Genomic DNA, 21,354 nt, shown 5'->3' with positions numbered 1-21,354 from the left:
ATTTAAGGAATGTTCCTTCCAAATGCTTAAAACATCAATTATAATGCTTTAACCCCCCAGTAGATCACAGTCCTGTAAAACAAACCTAAGTAAGTCTTACATTTACTCCTACAAAACGCTAGAAGAAAGGAAGAGAACAGGGTGTAACTTCATTCTAGACAGCATGCACACACATTTTTTTCTTGCCATGCTTTGGCATTCCTAAAACAAGCATTACTGAAATGGGAAAGGCAAGAGAAAAGTTTCATGGACATTAGTGTCCTGCTTAGTAAAAAGGTCGTATTTCTACAAAGAACAGAAAACAAACATATATTTTAAGCAACTTATGAGACACTTAAATACATTCTTCCTTTTTAGAATATCATAATCACAGCTTCTTTTCAATACAGTGTTGAAGTACCTTTTCATATCAAAACAACACTTTGGGGGAAGAAAAGGAAAATATTTACAGTATCTAAAATCAGCCAGAGGGAACCATGTAAAGCAACCCCTTCCTTGCTACATCTATCAGAAAGCTTAACTTAAAAACTGGGACTGTTTAGTGGTTAAGTATATGGATATTTTTAAGTTATTTTTGAGCTCCTTTCTTTCACATTGTGCTAAACACGAAAGCACTTGTCTCAGGCTCTCACTATTTTAATCAAATCCTTGCTTTGCCTATGCCACAAAATATCACTTACATTATCAAAAAATAATGCTTTTTTTTTAGATCTGAATTTAATGCTTTTGTAATTTCTAAAGAACATATCCCTCTTAAGGGTTTAAAGGTAGCTTTTTCTTCTACTACTACTAAAATATTCTAAATGTATCTGAAGGATAATATAAATAGCTAAGGGAGGGAGATGAATATTTGTCATTGTAGTTTTCTTTTAAATGCTCTGAAGCTGTATCTTAAATACATCTCTCAGAATACAACCCATACACCTGTACTCCCCTCTTTTTTATAGCTTTTTTTTTACATGTCTACAGTTGAAAGCATTATTTCAAAATAAACTGAAGATGTAAGAAAGTCAATATACCTGATTCAATAGAGTACACAATTTCTGCATTTTTTCCTTTGTCCTTATCTAATGCTGTAACCTGGAGCACTGCCGATCCAACAGCTGCTGACTCATACACCCGTCCTTTATAGGAAGAGCTGGTGAACCATGGAGCATGATCATTTGTGTCACTAACATTAATGATGATTCTAGCATAGTTGCGCTTTACAGGAACATCTTGATCTCGAACCTGAAACAGTACATTACTAGTAATTAGCACTGTTATTTCAGTAGTTCATCAAATATTAGTAATAATTCAAGGTTCAATCTGTACTAGTCACAAAGACTGCATATAAATTAAACATACAAACAAATGTTTGAATTAAGGGGACAAATTAAAAAGACATTAAAAAGATCTGTTTGTTATTGACTACAGAAGAAATTTTGTGTTTATTTACCATTACTGTGAGAATATGCTGGTTCATGGTCTCATGATCCAGTTTTTCTGAAGTATAAAGAGAGCCAGTTCCAGGGTCCAGACGAAATTTTTTAAGACTGATGGGATCAGTGCTGCCCTGCATAGTATAGATCAGTTTATTCTTCTCATCTCTGTCTGTGGCACTGACTTGCAGAATTTCTGTCTCTGGTATGGTGTCTTCAGGTATAACAACTTCATATTTTGAAGCAGAAAACTGAGGCCTGTGATTATTTGTGTCTATAACTTTGATGTACACCTGAAATGATACAATGGGAAAGAGAAAGCATTGATGATATTTGGGAAACAGAGATGAAAAGAGGACATTTCATTAAAAATCAGACCATAATACTGAAATAATTCCACTGCAAGACACATTTTTTTTTTAGGGAAGGGGAGAGATCTAAGAGGTGTAGGGAAGAAGAATTTCACTAAACTCAAATCTGCCTTGCTTGCCCTGAAATCAAACCAGAAATCTATATGATCAAAAATGCCTTACATAAGATATCTTCAAGGGAATGATTTTTGTCTAAAGCAAGATGAAAAAGAATTCCTTAGTAATTTTGGAATTAAAAAAAAACAAAACATTTTCAATATGGATAAAAATCCTTTTAATTTGTACAAATTTGGAATTATAAGCAACGTTTTCCAAGGCAGCAGATGCACTGTACTCCTCCTTGCCCTCACATGGAAAAAATCCTCTTTCAGCTCCTTACGTTTCCAAGCCTACGCAAGAATGGAAAAAGTGGTGGAATTCCCACAAAAGTATATTATTTCAAAGAACCACAGGTCTTATTTGCTCTTCTTCAACAATGTAGCAGAATCTCAGCAAAGGTCACCAACACAATTTCTCTGAAGTTACAGTTACATTAACTTCGATGCTTCAAACTGCATTTTCCCACCGAAGTTCAGCTGGGTTCACCTATGTGCTATGCAGGCAATGCTCTCTTTGTCTGAATAATAATGTTCACTGGAATCACACAAGATCTCTGCACACCCACTTGCCTTTCACAGCATCGAACTCTTGTATAAAAAGGGTAAGACATTCAGCCACCACCCTGTTCCTTCACCAGTGGTAACATCAGATGAGTAACAGTAATGCAGAGGACTTGGCAGGTGGACAGCAAAGCTCCAAGAACACATGGCTAAATTAAAGTTCTTTATGGGCTGCACATACAGCCATGCTTTTAGCCACCGAAAGGTTAGCTGCTTTGCATAAATTAGTTAAGTGCCATCAACAGGTGTTTAAAATAAGTACTTACGATATCGTAAGTGAGTTAAATTGCTCTTTGAAGATACTTACTTGCTTTCCATTGATACCTGGTGGAGTCTAGAGATAAAATTTAGAGAAGGTACTGAACTGCATGCAGTAGAAACTAGATGAGATGAATCCTGATGGTGGTAAATAATGAGGAAATGCCACACATCTTGCTACAGGAAGAGAAAACTTCCTCAACTTCAACCTTGCAAAACTAGCATCTTATGTTAAAACTCATACCAAGGAAAAACAGGTGTTAAGTGTATCAACAGGAGTCATACCAATTCCTAAAATATTTATTTCAGATGCAGGTATATTATCCCAGGTTGCAAGTTCTACCTAAGCTCCCATACAATGAGTTCTTCCCAATGGCAAATTTTAACACAGGCTGAAAACATTTAAATAACTTCCAGACAGACACAGGCAGTCCTTGGATATACTCTACAAATGCTACCAAGAATTTAGGAGACTGTCAGAAGGACTTTATTCTAAGTAGCAACAGAAAGACTTTTGCATCTACGTAATGAAGTCCTGCACCAACCCTGGAGGCACCACGGGGCAGACTGATTAATGGAAGTGAGAATCTGGGAACACAGAGACCTGGGTGTGGAACTCTTGAGATAACTTTGTATTATAACATAGGAAAGTCCTCCCAAAAACTGCGATATTGCCCACCCTGCTAGCTGAAATAACTGTCACCAGAAAGGCTATTTTCACTGAGAATTTCACTCGGATAATAAAGAAGAACAGAGAAGCATATAAAAGGGAATATAGGAACAGAGTTGATGGCAAATGTGGAATCTCAAGAGTCAGAAGCCAGATACAGAATAAAAACGGTTTTAAGTTTACTTGAAACGGCGAAAGAACCTGCGGGTAAGCAAGATCACCAGGTGCTGCAATAAGCTGCTAAACGGAAACAAATCACCAAGGTAAGATGTGAGCCACCCCCAGGTCCTGCTGAACTGCGGAGCGAGGGGGGAAGATGGCAATCCTCCTAGTGTAACGCATGCTGCCAATAACACTGAGCTCCACCTCCAGACCGCCAGCCAGGGTGGGGAGGGGGGCACGCCTGTCTATGTGTGCACACACCAGTGTCCGCCGCCACACAAGCCTCTAACTTTTTTAGTAGACGTCGTCCTAGGTGTTGCAGGTCAATGCGCCATAATCCAACATATAGTTCATTTAGGGCAATATTCATAAACACAGGTAGTTATTCAGTGTTTGAAACAGTCTGTTAGAAAAAACACAAACTATCACTGCTTTTTATAGGAAAACGCTGCTTCCCACAATTTATTAGATTTCTCAGAAAACAGAAGAAATAGAAAATAAACTAATCATTTGGCACAATGATAAAATCCCTTGCAAGATGTTGCTACGGAAACTAAGGAGTTTGGTTTTGTCATGGATTAGAAACTGATTAAAGGGAGGAAACAAAGAACTGGAATAAATACTGATTTTCAGTGGGAAGAAAAATTAATGGTAGGTGAACCAGGATACATATTAGATCAAGTTTTTGAATATAATTCACTAACAAATTCAACCGGAAAATGAACACCAAGAATGAAAAGAATACAACCTTAAATATGTGATTTTTTTTAGATTGTCATGATTAGAGAGGATGTACTAAAGCAACACATGCACAGTTGTTTGTTTTTTTTTTTAATTCTGTATAAATAAAAAACATTTTAATGCATCTTGGAAGAAGAAATACTGAAGGGTCCTATACAGTCACTTACATAGCATTTTAGTAAAAACACCTGCTCTCGCGAACACTGGTCCTCAGGAAAATGCAACCAAATGAAGATGGCCAACAAATTTTAAAAAATGCAGAAAAACTCAACCCTTAATACAAATCAAACTATATAAATATATTTTGTATCACTAAAAAATTAAAAGACCATATACAATTACAACACTTAATTCATGGATACTATGTTTTCAAAATGAACATTTTTTATTCAATTCCCACCCCCCAACAGATTAAGTTTAGACTCAGAAAAACAGTAAGTGAAAACATAAAGTGTCAAATTTGATGGATTTAAATAAAAACTGCTACTTAAGTTCATCTCTATTTCCCTCCAAATGAGGAAATACAGAAACTTAGGTCAAACCCTCAGGTGGGGGAGGGAATGCAACTCCAGAACAACTGCATTAGATGAATCTTTGGGCGGAAGACATGGCCACCTGTGCTGCTGGCACTACACAAAACGAATCCAGAAAAACAGCATTTCTAGAATGGAACACCGCAAAAAACTGTGCAAAGTATTTATGTTAAATGCCAGGAAGGTAGTGACTGTGAAACCAACATTGGTACCTGCAAGACTAACCACATAGCCAATTAACCCGCTTAACTGAGACGTGATCTGTTGATCATATCATCAGAAGGACTTAGCATCAACTTCCTCTGGTATGAGCTGCTGATGCAGTTCAAATGACCTTACCGCTAAACACATAAGGAGACTTCCTCCAAAAAGGTACTGTTTGGCTAAGCAGATAAGGAGATAGCTCATCAAAATGTACAGCACTATTAAATATGAATTATTAACAAAAATACTGCTAAGGAATAAACATAATGACTCAGTCACTATGAGTGGCTTGCTCAGGTATTCCATTACTTGTCAAATTACTTGCTCAGGCATGCAGTTCTTCTCCACACTGGTAAACACAACTACAAATACACAATTTGATCCATTAGTGCAATCCTTTTAAATTTACCTAAAATCCAAAGTTTATCTTAGACTGAAGTGAAAGGTGTTTTATCTACATTCTTTAGGATTCATTTCTCACTCACTGATCTTGTTACTTTATGCCTCTCCACAGATTCTGGTGGACAAGCATAACGTGAATCGATAGGCACCCTTTTGGTAACTTGGCTAACCGCATGCTGGGCTGCTTTAACAAGCGGAGCAGCAGGTAGGGGGAAAAGAATTATTTGGCACTCACTGGTGGGACTGTAGATCCACTACAGGTTTGGGCCCTGCAGTCCAAGAGAGATGTTTACAAACTGAAAAGAACCCAGTGAAGGGCCATTAAAATCAATGGGGATCTAGAAGCTCTCCATCCACTTTGTAAAGGGAGGGCTGCAGGAAAGAGAGCCAGACTCTTCTCAGAGATGCACCGTGAAAGGACAACAGGCAACACTCACAAGCTCCAATAAGGGAAAATACAATTGGACATAAGAAAAAATTACTTTCAAGGAGGGTTGTTAAACACTAACATAAAAAGGATGTCCAAGGAAGAGGTAGCACCCCTGTCATCCCAGGCACTTAGAACCTGACAAGTCCCTGAACAACTTGATCCAACTTTAGTTTGCTCTGCTTTGAGCAGGGGTTTTAACTAGATGAACCCCAGAGGCTCCTTCCAATCTAAAATATCGAATAAATACTAAGGAAATCCTACTTTCAAGACAGGGATTCTTACCGACGCCAAGTGACAGGTGCTAGATGTGCAATTTCCTTTTAAATGTAAGAGACCAAATTTTCATGTAAACTGTTAAGGCCTTCAAATTAAATGAAAAGCACCTGAAGTAATAATTGTGAGTGCAATTTTAAAGACCCACACAGAAAAATATGGGCTTGTGCACCCAAGAACAAAATATATGAAGAGCTTGTGTTATTCTAAAGTAACATGTATAATACAATAAAAACAGCTACATAAATTCTCAATGAAATTATAAGATTAAATTCTCATGAAATATACTAATATTAACTCTTAAGAAAGAAGCTGCCTATTAAAGAGGCGCACTACAGAAAAGTTTGACATTAATAGACCATAATGCGATCTCTGAAACGAAATGGTCTGGAATTAAAGAAACTTGACTGATTTTCAAGGCTATGCAAGGGCTGTGTTGCACAATTGCTCTCTACTCACAGATCTCAGTGAGAATGATGCAACCTGGTTATACAGAGAACAAAGCAGCCCAAGATTATTTAGGGGAAGGACTTGAAATCTATTATTTCACAGGTGAAACCTAAACTTGCATAGGAATGCATTACTAGTAAGTTATAGAGGAGGTATGTGCCATTGACAAAACATATTCAGTGTGTAATATTTAAACATGATGTTCCTCTGGCTTCTTTTAATCTATTTTTTCATTTGCTGATTCTATGTGGAGTTTAAAATCTCCTCCTCTCTCCATTCATAATTACATTATAGTTACATTGACGTGTTTATAATAATGTTCATAAAAAAAAAAGTTATATTATCCAGAGATAATATAACTGCATTCCAGTTCCAAAATGTCTCTGTGGAGCAGTGTGGCGATAGCAAGCAAAAATGCACATTAAATCAATGAAGAATATTATATCCTTCATTCCCAAAGCATAATATCCATATAAATTTTGCATAAAGCAAGATTAAATATTTTGCAATAGCACAGCAATAGGTAAAATGCTACAATTAGCTTTAAACCATCTTAAGCATTACTTCCAGTGAAAAAAATTGATAGACATAGCAATGACTGGAAGTGGCTATAGCTAGAAACAGGATTTTTTTTTCTTTCTTTTTGTCTTCCCCCAAAAAGCAACTCGATAGTTTATATACTGCTACTTACAGCCTGTGAATAACCTTTTCTACTTCAGGCCAAAACAACATAAAACAAAAACTTAAGTACATTGATTTGTTTTTTTAATTAAATTCCTTGATATATATCCTAGAGATGACACCAGTCATCTCTAACATCATCTGTCAAACACCACTACTGTAGGCCTGGAATTTGTTTGTCCTTGTTTTGCATCATGCATTTGGCATTTAGATGCATGCAAAATTCTAATAGCCTCCACGCCTACTGCTGCTGTATTTTTCAAAAAAGCTATTTAACTGAAGTCCTGAAAGAGTCAAATGCTCTACAGATGTTAATGGCCTGAGGCCAGCAAATGACTTCTAGTTTAAAGTCAGATTCAATACGCTGCTTTTACATAATGAGATTTTCATTTCTTGTCCCCCTCCCCAACGTCTTGAAAATGTCATTTCCTTTTTCAAATTAAACATAAAATTACTTAATCTGCTGTTAATCAAGGTCTGTTAAATTGTTTACTGTATTTCCAATGTTTACAGCAATTACTTTGTAAGCTAAAAGCTATGTATGGCATACTGTTGTTCTTAATGTATGCACTCAGTATTCAGAATTTCTTTTGCCTGTCACTCCATTTTAACTCTTTATCAGCCCTTAGAAGAACCCAACACCACATGAATGCTCAAACTTTAATCATCATTATTTCAGCAGTGAGTAATGGAATTTACACACTGGCAGCCGTAAATCACACCTTCAACTTTGGTTTCATGTCAATATTTTTAATTCCTCTGAAGTTAAGCCTCATCTGAAATGCATCTTCTTAACGATAGTCCTGAGGGCTATCTTAACAGATCAGTCCATTTGGGTGGGCCAGGAGTTATGGGGGAGGTAAGAGAATCAGTTAAAATCAGGGGTCTGTTCATGTACCAACAGTTGCAGAGTTTGAACTAATCCATGCTCCTCAATCTCTCTACCATGTGAGAGTAACATGAGACTCAAACAGCAACAGCATAACTTGTGCTTATCCCACAAGCAGGGGGAAAAAGGAAGACAATGCAAAAGAAGTCTTTGTGCTCTCGTAACAGAAACCACAACCTCTGCTCCTGCCAACTCTAGCTGAGAGAGGAAAGGAAAGACACAAAAGAAAATTATACAAAAAGCAATCACAGAAATGAGAGACGATAAATTTGAGACTGCTACTTCAATTCTTCTGCAGAATACTGCTATGGTAAATGTTTATAATGTTCACTCAGCTTTACAAAATGCTAAAATAACAAATTCATTTAAAGAAATTGGACAAAAGCTACACTGTGCACTTCCGAGAATAACTAAACAAATCGCATAACGCAGAGGAAGAGAAGGGGTAGAGGGTTAAAGCATTTTTGTGACCTTCCAATTCTTGGTTGTTCCAGAAGACAAAGCAGATTATGGTTCAACTGTGACAACTGAGGACGCCTGCATAAATTCAGCTATATTAGCAGCAGCACTGGATAGAATATCTGCAGTCATTGAGACCACATATTCAGCCTTTACTAATCCCCAGGCTACCCCAACACACTCTGCATGGTGGCATTTTTGACTGCTTTCTTGGGGGTGGGGGGAAGTGTGTGTGGAAAACCTCTTGCTGTCTTTCTGACTTTCCTGGCAAAAGGAATTCTCTTTTAGCTGGATTTGGGTTTTCTCCTGTTTTTTCAAACTAATTCATGCCTTCTATCCAGCATTCTGTAATGGGTAGAAATGAATCTGCTCAATATTTTTACTACAACAAGGCAATATATTTACAGCAGGATTCTCCAAACCTTTTATGGTGGTTATCAGCACCAGCAGCAATGGCACCATGGCTATGACAGCATCAAGTTCTGACTGGGGGACACGTTGTTGTGTTTGGAGATTCATGGACTAGAATATCACTATCAATTGTCACCATTAAAGGAAAAGGCAGCTCTCAAAGGAAACTGCTAACTTTGCAATCTTCTACTATCAAATTTAATCTATTTGACCTATCAAGCCTCCAAACATGCACTCAATTCAATAAAGATTCTGTTTTAAACATTGACAAGAAACATCTTTCCCTCCAGCCAAAAGGAGGAAGACAACATATAAGACATTAGAAAAGATGACAGAAAAACATACATACTGCACAGAAGTTGAACAACAAGAAACGGCATTCATAACAGATTTCCATGTACAGAAAAGACAGCAGCAACCCACTTATTGCTCTTTGAGCTCCTGAGTGGTAGGTCACTGACAGGGGTAGACAACACAGACACATCACTATGCCAATCCAACAGTCTAAATCAGTAAACAAATCCTTCCCTTTCTATTTGGAAGAAAAGCAGAGCTCCTCTATGCTCGTGGCTCCATTCACACCAACCTCAGCTAAACCTTACTTCCAAATATATTCAGGTTCTGGGCTGGGGGAAGAAACTAGATGGGAAAACCAGGAGGGATACACATCATAACCTACTTTACTATGAGTTCTTTCCAGTAGTGTCACAAACGGCTTCTGCCTTAAAGTGAACTTACTAGTCCAACTGCAAAGAATTGCCACCACCATGGAGCCTTAGTAGAGTGGTAACTTGAAAAAAATTTGGTCTAAGATTACTGCTTTTTGGAGAGTCTTTGGCAATCGCTACCTCCACTGAAGCTAAAAGAAAGTACTCAGGAAGATACACAGAGATGTTATCATCCAAACCTTGTTTCTATATGCATACCATGCAGAAGTAGCAGCTCAGTTTCATGAAATGGTAACTGGACATTGTACAATTTGACATCCACAGATCTTGGCGGGGTGGGAACCAAAGAACCTTACAATGGTCTTTTAAATTTCAAGCAAAGTAATCATATTATTTGGTGATTTTGGGGGAGCTGGATAAAGAGGGGTAATTCAGATAAGAAGTACTAATCCTTTTCTTGTGAGTAAATCATGCATGGAAGGGCTTAGTTTCTCTTTTCATTTACTCAGCTAATGTAGGAACATGATATAACTTAAAAGCTGCTGATTCAGACTATAGCATAGTAACGCACAATCTTCCACCTGGACCGCCGAACAACATGGCTCTATGAGTATCGGAATCCACTTCTATTTTAGACAGAGTCCCTAATTTATATAAACCATATTCATTGTCCAGGATGAAAAAAACAGTAAGGAGAAAATGCAACACTCTCCCCACTCCCCAGCTATAAATTCCTTCTTCTATAAGTGCTTCATTAGAAAGTCCATTACCTGAGTGCTGATAGATCTGGTTCCATCTGTTGCCTCTACCGTCAAGTTGTAATTTGATTTCTGTTCTGCATCAAGAGGTCTGGCGACAATGATAGTTCCAGTGCCCTTGTCCACATCAAATCGACTGTCATAGTTGCCACCTTGTTCAGGAAATTGGGAGAGGGAGAAGTTCATAAAACACAGCACTGTTGCATTATTTTCATGTATGATCATGTTCTGTCTTCAGATGCTTAAATGAAGGTGGAACTATATACACGTATACTTATAAATACACTTATTTTAAACCCTGTGGTTTTTTCTGGTTACGTGATATGCTGCTACTTACAGATATTTAAAACTGATTAGTTTTGGACAAAGCTGATTTGTCTGGCTCATGGAAAGTTAGCAGGTAGATTCTTAGCAAGATTCTCTACTTTTTTTTTAACCAGAATTCAACAATTCCAAATAGCAGGAAACTGAGAATTACTAGGTGAAATGTGATAGTTTATTCTGTGCAGTCAGGCTAATCAGTGAAAAAAGATACTTTTTATCAAAATAAATCAAAATCCCAAATCAGAAATATTGTCAAATTTGTGTCTTTTGGATCAGAGTACAAATTACTATACCCATATATGACTATAGATAAGGTTGGAAAAGCTACAGTACCTCCAAAGAATTCTCATCTCAATGCTGAGTATCTAAAGAACTCACTAACTCCTACTGAGATAAGCAGGACTCAGATGAGTGCTAAATGATTAAACGCTCGATGTTTAAATATGGCCAAGCTCCTTTTCTGAAGCACATTATCTTAACTTCCCTTGTGAAACTTTCAAATTACCCTTTGAAATATAGTTAAATAACCATGTAGATCAATAGCTACACTTAGTCATTTAAACATTTAATTGATCATCATCATGCCACCCCGAGCAGACTGTCATGAGAATACAATGTCCATTAAGTCGAAATATTGTTAGCAATGATAAACACCTCCATTTAACTACAATTGCTTTAGACCTCCCAATAGACTGCCTAAAATGGAGGAATCAATTTTTATTTTGGTCAAGCCAGTGCTGGATACGGCAAACCAATTTCTCCTAATTATGTGCATGTGTTTTTCTGATTATATTTTACAAGGATAGCATTCAGATATCATGAGTGTTTTTTTTTTTTAATGAGTTTTTACATGCTATGTTTTATAAATCACTGAATGTCTTTTATGAAAAGCCAAGGCTACAAGTGAGAGGGTGAAGTTCCAATGGTTGCAAATTTATCCTTAATCCAAGAAAGAACAGTAAATACTGAAATGGTCCCCCATTCACATGTAAAAAGGATTTCACCTTCAGAAGGTTCCATTGCATGACAGACATATCAGTTTAGGAAAGATGGGCTGGATTCTGCTTCACTGGATTTAAGATATTTGATAATGACAAAGATAATGTAATTCTTCTAGTTTCACTGAAAGCCAATTCCTCTTACTGGCCCAGCAGCAGTTTCTGAATCACATGAATGGATATAAACTGGACAGCATGAGAGGCAGCAGCCTTTTTTTTTTTTTTAAAAACAGGTGTACATGAAATTTTTTTAATGGGCTTTGTGCAAGATGTTAGCTTCAGAAAGTGAGTCTCTAACTTTTCTTTTATAGCTGGCATGCAATACCATTTTCTCAGAGGGCTAGGAGAGGAGAATTTATTGTCTCAATGAAGTCATCTCCATTTTAAGGGAAGAGTAGGGTGAATGGGTATGAATCTGTTCATTCAGTTTCCCCGATAAAAGGACAAGCTCTCTAACCAACTTTTTTTTCTTCCTTATCAAGGAAATCACAAAGGCCTTGCCTAATTTTTGTAGTAGTGGTGATATCTGGTAATCCGCTGAAGCAGAACTCAACCCAAACTCCTGCGTCTGGTACACTGAAAGTGTAACAGCAACAGTTTTGGCCAAAGCCAAAACTGGATGCTCTGAATTGATGCTGTATAAATGTAATGATGACAAAACAAAACAAAAACGAACCTGTCACAAATGCAACTGTGAGCACTTTGATTTCCGAAGGGTTAATAAAATAAATATTTTATAAATGTACGTTTTCATTTCAGATCTCATAATCTGGTAATAAATTATGTGATCTCAGCAGATACCTTCTGCTGTACAGTTCAGGTCACAAGCCATCTGAAAGATGTAAAATACTTCACTAGCAAGCTTGTCTCCTGGCTCAGCCAAAAAGAAAGAAAGCATGGAAAGCAAGCACAGAACACAAAGGAAAGCTGTCAATCAAATTAATTCATGCTATTAGAAACAGTAAAAGAGGGCAGTAAAGTGAGCACCTGTGAGAGTAGCTGATAACTTCACAACATGATCACATATTAAACTTTCCAAAACACTTTTACTAAGAAGACAGTCAAAATAAAATGGTTTTATTTTACACTGTATGGACAAGTTCTGCTCTTTCCCCTTGGAGTTTTCTGTATATGTCTTTCTAAAAATAGCAGGAAAAGATCATCTATTTTCTGCTTTAAACATACAATAAAAATTACGTAAATGGTCAAACTGTGCTGCATGCTTAGAAAGAGCAAATCAAAATACTACTATAATCAGAATTCTATTCAGACGTACACACTGTTCACAGTGCACAGCAGTTGAAGCAAACTAAAAAGAACAATAGAAAAGTGCATCCCCAATCTAATTAACAAATTTTGCCAATTAAAGACCCCAGGAAACGCCATTGCTGTCCTCTCTGGAAACTCTCAAGACCTCTGAAGCCTCTTCTATCTACTCTCTTTCATCTCCATGAACCACTCACCTTTTTCTGACAATATCCTTTTCTTAACCTTTCCTTTAAGGGACTCTTTTTGGTCTACAGATGTTTCTGTTTATTGTTGACTGGATAACCCTGTTTGAATTGGAGCACATGGAACCTTCTCCTCTCTCCTGCTCACTTAAGTTATTTTTGTATTTTCTGGTTTTCTACTCCCATGTCTATGTGTGTGTATGTTTGGGAGAACAGTAAAAGAGCAGCCTCAGTTCTTACGCGGAGAGCTTTGCCCCTATAAGAACACAAGGAGGCATCTTGAACTCTTGTCTCCCTCTACACAGTTGTACAGATCTCTAACCCCTTGGTATGTCTAAATGCAAACACTTGTTATTCAACTATGATCTATTTGGACAAGAACTCATTTTTTTCTCCAGAATACATTAGAAAGAACCATTTAAAAAAATCTATGTAAATATTAAATACATTAGAAATTATTATCAATATCATCACTGGTCGTTCACGCATGAAGCATGCATTTAGGGAAGAGTTGTGTCTGTTCTCATGTGCTTGAAAGTTTTCTGAGAATACTCTCAAGTATTTGGCATTTATGTATTCCTGCTACATGTTTCAGTTTTACAAACTGGTTTTTAACTGTTGCTGTTCTCAGCATCCCTTAGGAACAGACCTTAAAAATAATTAATTTTTTAAGAAATAATTTAAAAAATGCTCTCCCCAACAACTTAACACCACAATCATGGCTAAAATTTTCAGCAGTAACCAAGGTGAAAAGGATCCTTCTCTCTCTTGTGAACGTGGTGGAAAAATCCCAATCTGGTAGGGCTATCTTAAGACCAGAAACAGTTCACTACTAGATACCTCTCCTGAAACAAGGCTGTGCTATTCTCCTTGATTCTGAAGCACGTAACACAGAACAGAACTTGGTTTTAGTAGCAGCTATACAGTGAACACTCTCTGTATTCCTGGTGCTCATAGGTCTAGTGAGTAAGCCTAAAATTAAAAAGTACTATTCATTTTGTTACCACAGCATCAATGTATAGTCGTACTACTGATTAGAATTCCCCTTTCAATGGTAGAGGCTAAGGTATGGTATAGTAGTAAGAATATGTACAGAAAGAAGTTTCCTGGGGTTAGGAACATTGCAAGCTTTCCTTTTAGTACTGAATCAAGGGACAGCAAACTGAAAAGCAGCCCAGAGGACAAGAAACCAATGCGAACAGTATAATCTCTCTGGGCGTACTATCCCGATTTGCAGAAAACTGGCATTTTATTTCTTTCCCTATCCTACAATCCATGAAATTGATTTGATTAGTTTTAATTTCACTGACACAATATTCATAAGTCACTTCCAAACTGCAACACAGTAGGTATTTTGCAATGTTATTTTAACCTTTGATATATAATGGCATTGATAAAAAATTAAGTCATCTTGATTTATAATGAAATAAGGGGAAAAATATGCATCTACAGCTAACGAATGCCAAAACCTTGCATTATTTAGAAGAGCAATTAAGAAACCAAGCTGCAATGAGCCCTCCAGTATCTCAGACGCCATGCATTTGTTTCTAATAATAAAAGCCCTTAAGGCATCCTTACCCGTTATGTCAAACCAAAGTGGTGTTCCAAGAGGTTCAACAGCTATTACGCCAATCATATGAGCAACGGGGTCACTTTCCATCACCGTAAAAGAAAAAAACGCTTCCTCAAAATAAATGGGCTCTGTGGGTGGGACGGGCTTTGGAATCCATTCTATGTGAAGCCGTGTAGTTGATGATTTTTGTGGACGACCATTATCTACAGCTTTAATCTGTGAAACAGACACATCTTTTAGGCTACAAGATCACATAAATCATTATGTCACATAAATGGAAAAGTAGTAATAAGCTCCAAGCATGTTTGCTTGTGTGAGATATATCCAAAAAGGTTAAGTGTCTCTCAAAGTGCCACTTGCCCTTCATTATCTGGGCAGCAAATAGAGAAAAAGCATGCAGCACCTGATAGTTGCACAAACTGTTACCATAAATTCACTTTTATTTTGCTTTCTGCCTGAAAGAGAGTCAAACTGATTGTTTATGTTCCCTCATCATGTTCATTATCTGTCAAGTTCTGGAAAAGAACAGCAGCTTCTTGATTCACTTTCTCAATACAAACATCTGAAATCATCCTTTAAGAAAAACAACCCAAACAAACAAACCCGCAGAACAATACTTCTGGATTTGTTGAAGCTTTCTTCCTTCAGATACTGCAGTCACTCATCTGCCAGCTACTGAATAAGAAGTGATGAGAATACAGAAAAAAGAACACTTAATGTATTCATGATATACAATATTTTGACTCACTGAAAGAATATCATAGTCCCTTGCTGCAGAAAATTTCTTTGATGAAACCACTCCGGTTTTCGGTTCAATAAAGAATTTGCCATGTTCATCACCATCTTCAATGCTGTAAGAGATCTCTGCATTGGGGCCTTCATCTTTATCTGCAGCAATAACTCGATAGATCGGCTCTCTCTTAGCAGTTCTCTCTCGTTCTGGCTTACCACGCTCTGGAAGCCGGATTTTGTAGAACTTTTGCAAGAACTGAGGCTTATTGTCATTCTCATCTAAGACCTTCACAATCACCCGTGCAATTGTGGATTTTGCAGGAATACCGTTGTCTGTTACCGTTACCTGTTTTTATTAAAAAGGATATGGTTAGCGCTCAATTCAAACATGGTCTTTCCAACAACGCTCTTTTAGAATCAGATTTTCCTACAACTGCCTATGACAACTGTAAAGTAATTCCCTAACTTCAGTTACTTAAAGACCACTGTGTAAAGCTATTTGGTGAGTATTTACAAAAGGCATTACAAAAGTTCATTTGGTTACTATCTTAACATTTTGACGCTTGATGTATGGCATGTAGGAGTCGATAGATATATATTAAATCTATTTTACTATTTTGCAGCATTGTGACTGAAATATTGAGTACAGGAACAGCACACGTATAGTATCTCTGATAAAAGCTTCACTGTAGTAGTATCTTAATATACTTTCAGCCTAGTGTTTCCTTGCAACTTTTCAATTTAATAATTTGATTTTACACCTCAAAAGATGCAATTCATAAGAATGTAAGTTTCAGAATTTGACAGGCCTAGGCACTAAACCCCCCCTATAAAATCACTATCTTGTTTGAAAGAAGCTTAAAAAATTGCTTTTTAAAGAAGACATGCAACAATCTGTTCCCATGGACTAAATGAAATCAGAAATTAAACCAAGTCTGCTCTTCCAGCAGTAGTCAAAATTTCTACCAAAAAGCCAGAAAATGAGTACAAAATCTTCTACAATATTAATTCTAGGACTGATCTGATGTTATTGGCATGGGTAGTAAACAAAACTATAATAAAAGTAAGAGTTATGTTAATTTGAAGTCAGAAAACAAAGGAAAAAAAATCCTTATCTACTGGAAAAGGATCAAACTGATGGAAAAACTTAGTTCATTTATAGGAATCTTACCTTATTACCTTAACCCTTACCTATTTAATCCCTTATTGGTTAGTAAGGGGTTAAATATGAGCATATGTAAATTACTTTAGCAGCTATTTCAAAAAAGAAAAAGATAAGGGGTTTATATTCCTGCTTCCTGCAAGAGCTTGCTTAGTAGAAGAGTTACAGAATCAGGCCCATCATTTTCTGGCCGCACCCCGCCATCCACATAAAAGCTAATGGGCTCAGACAGACGCCAGGCATTTTCAAGGGAGAGTTTATCTGCTATTACATAAAGCATTTAAAACAAATACAAATTCTTCACTGATAACAGTATTACCTGACCTCTAGCACTTTGGCTAAATCTCAGTTTCTGAAGGGGATGTTTTCAAAAAAATTGGCATTAAAGGCACAAGAAATAATGATGGATAAAGAAATTTTTTTTCTTTGTCAATCGTTCACGTTCTTTTCCGTACTTTCTCTTTGCTGTTGGGTTGGTTTTGGTTTTAGCTGTACAATTTTAATCCTTGTCTCTCTCATTTCAAGAACAATTTTATGACCCAATGCAGCACTCTTCCTCAGCCTTTCTACTGTCTCCCCTTCACTTTCTTTTTCTCACTCCTTTTTTTTCCCCCTCCTTTAAATCATCTTTTTTGACTTAATTTGCCTTCCTTATTATTACATAGAAACAAACAGGGGATGTCTGAGGGTCACCTATGACAGCTCTGCTGTAATTAGAGGAAATTGATAAACTGAGATATGCTTATCTAATTCTACCAGATACTTGTCAAAGCTGTAGAGGAATGCCAAAAAACAAACCCCCAAATAACTAAACACCCAAGGTTTCTAACAAATTCTATGGGAAATGTATTACACACTGCAGTTTCATTTTGGTTTTGAGTTTGCGAGGAAGATGCAAGTCTTTGCTGAGAGGAAGCTCTGTACAGAAATCAGCCACTACAGTAGCACTGGGAAAACATTATAGGGAAGATATACGGTTGGACTCAATGATCTTACAGGTCTTTTCCAACCTAAATGATTCTCTGATTCTAAGATCAGTGCTGTGGAGGGCGTTAAACAAAAACACCCTCCCGCTTAACACAAATAAAAAATGCTACACACCACTGATAGAGGATATTCCAGTTCCAACAAACCCACCCCAATTTGGGGAGAACAAGTCTTTTTCTTCAAGAATGTGGGTGGTGAATTCCTTTACTGGTTCTTAGGATGCCCTGAGAAATTTGACTATGGAAAAACATAAGGATGCAAGGATAACATGGATATAAAATAATGAAATGAATACTAATGGAAGACTAGAATTGAATCCCTGATGAAAAACTGAATTTACATTGACATGAATGAGGACATGATCAGATATTCTTTTTTTTGCCCTTTCTCATCTATTTTAGGAAAAAAAAATGGAAATACAAATGAAACGTGGTATAACTTGCAAGCATGAAGGAAATGAAAAAATGTGAGTAAAGTGATTAAACACGACAAAACACATGAAATGCAACATGAAACGCAAATATTCGTGCTCATGTCTAACAGATGGTAGGATTTCCACATATATGAGTATCTGTTCCCTTTAGTACTTGTAATGGAACACCACCACGTATCTTTCAGTTCACAAGAAAACAAAACACATCCCAAAAGAGAAAATTCCAAGGGGTATGTTGTCTGTTAACATAAAATTAGCATTGCCCTGAGCCAAGCAGAAAAAAAATGGCAAATTTGAGGAAAATCTAGTTTGACTTGAATGCAACATCAGTTTTGAAGGCATTACTAACATAACAAATAGAATACTAAGATACGAGAGAATAATATGAAGCTAAACTAAAATAACTGCATAAAAAAAGTGCCAATTGGCACTCAGAAAACAGTTACAAATTGGGAATAAAAGAATGGGGCATATTAATTACTATTATGTAAGCAGGAGTGCAATCAAGGATCAAATTTAAAAGCAAACAAGGAATAAACCCACCAACCCATCTGGTCAATATTTCAATGCTCAATTAATTAGCCAGATGCTCAGCACTTGGCTCATAATATTGCCCACCATTCTGTGCATTTCTGGGTTTCTTTCCAACCTATTTTCAAAGGTGTCAACATAAAACTAACAAATGGGAAAACTGCTACTTTGGGCTGTGCTGTCTGTCATTCTTGCTCTGTAGTTAAGAGTTCTTCCGTTGGATACTTCGCAGACTTTTATTTAAAACGTAAACAACCAGCTGGGATTCAAAATGAAGGAAGAATGAAGAAGTATAAATGATACCAGCGGCAATAACCAATATTCCAAACTAAAGAGCAATCAGCTTAATCTACTATCTTTATAGAGAATGATGAAACCAGGAGGATTTATGTACCATTGTGTGATACTGTAACCTTAAAAAAAACTTTCTGAGTTCTGTACATGTTATCTTGTAAAAACTTAGGTTAAATTAGCAGGCATGACTGCTAGAAGACAACTGCCCATAACATCACACTGCTAGTGTCATCTCTCCCAGAACAAGTAGCACACTGCCACACATTGCCTAGCTGCACCCTGAGAATTCACACAATTCAGGCACCATTCTCAACGGGCAACTTGGACAGGCCACCCTGTTCCAGGGATAAGATATAAGCAGTCAAAGCCATACTGTGCCAGATGGCTTCAGGGTCAGAGAACGATCCATAGTTCATTTTATTTACTGTATAAACCTAATACAAAAGCCAGCACAATATGCATAGGAGTAAAAGTCATGAGATAGCAATTTTACAACCAATACACATAGCAGTGGTCAAGAAATAAGATATAACTGACATGAAGTGCTTTTGGAAACTGACACAAGGAGGTAATTTAAAAAGAGAATAATATAGTGACTTTACAATTTACAGGAATAACATGTCTAGTACTGAACCAGATTTGCCAATTAATTAACTTTGCTATTACCACTACTAGAAACATACTGCAGAGGAAATTTCACCCTATTGCTACTTATGTGCAAAGAGTTCTTTCCAAAGCTGACACAGAAATAAAAATAATGATAAAAATTTGGTTCGACAGCTGCATTAATCCAGCTTGCAATGCACCAAAGGGACAGAAAAGGGCTAGGAAGACTGTATGTAAACTGAAGTTCTGCAAAAGGATAGTTTGTGCTATCAAGGAATACCATTCACCTCCAAGTCTATGCAGTCCTTGCATTCCTATTAGAAAACCTTTCTACAGGTTTCACAAGTTTTGAGTAAGTCCAGACTTGCTTCTCTAGCTTTAATGTTAGTTTTGCCAACTCCCGTGCGTCCCTTAGCAATCATCCAGGAGGAGAGGCACAATAAAGGTTCCAGATAAATCTTAGTATTTAAGTATCACTGTGAATATTAAGTCTTCATTGCAGCTGAAGTACAATGCTGTCACACTGCATAACAACATTGTGAAACTGGAAGACTCCCAGTTGTCTACATGTTTTTCTTTCCTGTTGTTTGACAGAGAATGAGAATAGCTATTACATAAATTCCAGGCAATTGATTAAATGTAGCTAAATAAAAGAATTATGTCACTAATTTCATGCTCTTGGACTCTACATCTATAATGCATATTTTGCAAATTATCTACTTATGTGATTGATAAATGTATTATGCAGAAGAAAGGTCTACTCACAATCTGTTTGTATTCTCAATGTTAAAAAAAGATTCTGCATTTCTTTCTCAGAGGTCTATATTCAGCAAAAGGCAGGCTGAAATAGCAATTCCAATAATTACACAGGAAGAAAAAAAAAGAATCGCACTCCTCCTTTTAACAATCACGCCTTTGTACTGTTTGAAAGAAAATCTTGGTTTACAGATACAAAAACAGAAAATTGCCTTCTATCCATATCTTAACTATTTTTTAAAGAAAAAGTCCCAACACGCTGTTATTATAAGATAGGTAGTTTGCATTGCAATATTATGATCATAGAAGCAAATTACTTCTGAAATCCAGTTCTCTAAATTCTTAATATAGTAATCAAGTATGGCAAACTTAACTCTCTGTAAAAGAGCAATGAACTTACAGTCACTGTTTTTCAGAGAACTAAAGAAATTATTTACCTCCAGTATGTGCTCTCCCTGCTGCTCTCGATCTAGTTTTCTAGATGTGGTTGTAATTAGACCTGTAAACGTAAAAAAAAAAATTCATCAGATCCTTCAACAAAATAATCTGAATGAAGGTTAGGTTAAACCAATCTCAATTTCTTCTTAGGTGGCCTCTTCTATTTTTGCAGAAGTTACGCTTTCATTAAGGGAAGGGGTGAAGGGCCGTGAAAATATTCTTTGAAATCTGAAAGCTAAGCTGTTGTAACTCTTAAGACAGACACAGTTCAATTTTGCAACACATCTGTGCATGTCATGCTTCTGACAGGAATAATGTATGTAATTCTCTCACATGAAGTCTTGTATTCAGAGGGTGTTCATATGCCTTATCCAAAGGGTGCTTACACGTGTAATTTGAATAATTACCAATCTCTTCAGAAGAAACATCTGTTTGTATTTTTAGTGATAACAACAGAAAAAGGATGACCTGAAGAGATGTGTTAATGGTGGAAACCAGAGTAATTTGTGTGTGTTGGCTTGATTTAGCAATGACAAGGAGTCAAACAGTTGCTGTTTGCAATAACAGAGAATGAGGACAAGTTTTTGATGCGTGATGTTAGATTTTGTTGCAAGAGTTTGATACACCTC

The 21,354-nt window shown here is 36.7% G+C and overlaps 1 protein-coding gene across 1 annotated transcript in view; it reads right to left on the bottom strand.

Moving 5' to 3' along the window:
• The window catches only part of FAT1 (FAT atypical cadherin 1), a 111,477-nt gene that overhangs the window by 32,810 nt on the left and 57,313 nt on the right, over nucleotides 1–21,354 (bottom strand). The window contains exons 4-9 of the mRNA XM_075149213.1: nucleotides 20,725–20,786; nucleotides 15,535–15,864; nucleotides 14,792–15,002; nucleotides 10,453–10,592; nucleotides 1,439–1,714; nucleotides 1,020–1,230 (exon numbers count right to left, since the gene is read on the bottom strand). Coding sequence (XP_075005314.1) covers nucleotides 1,020–1,230; nucleotides 1,439–1,714; nucleotides 10,453–10,592; nucleotides 14,792–15,002; nucleotides 15,535–15,864; nucleotides 20,725–20,786 — 1,230 coding nt within the window. The remainder of the gene's footprint in view (nucleotides 1–1,019; nucleotides 1,231–1,438; nucleotides 1,715–10,452; nucleotides 10,593–14,791; nucleotides 15,003–15,534; nucleotides 15,865–20,724; nucleotides 20,787–21,354) is intronic.

Source organism: Calonectris borealis, chromosome 4 (assembly GCF_964195595.1).
Source record: "Calonectris borealis chromosome 4, bCalBor7.hap1.2, whole genome shotgun sequence".
NCBI classification, from domain to species: domain Eukaryota; kingdom Metazoa; phylum Chordata; class Aves; order Procellariiformes; family Procellariidae; genus Calonectris; species Calonectris borealis.
This window is presented reverse-complemented; position numbering and strand designations above follow the sequence as displayed.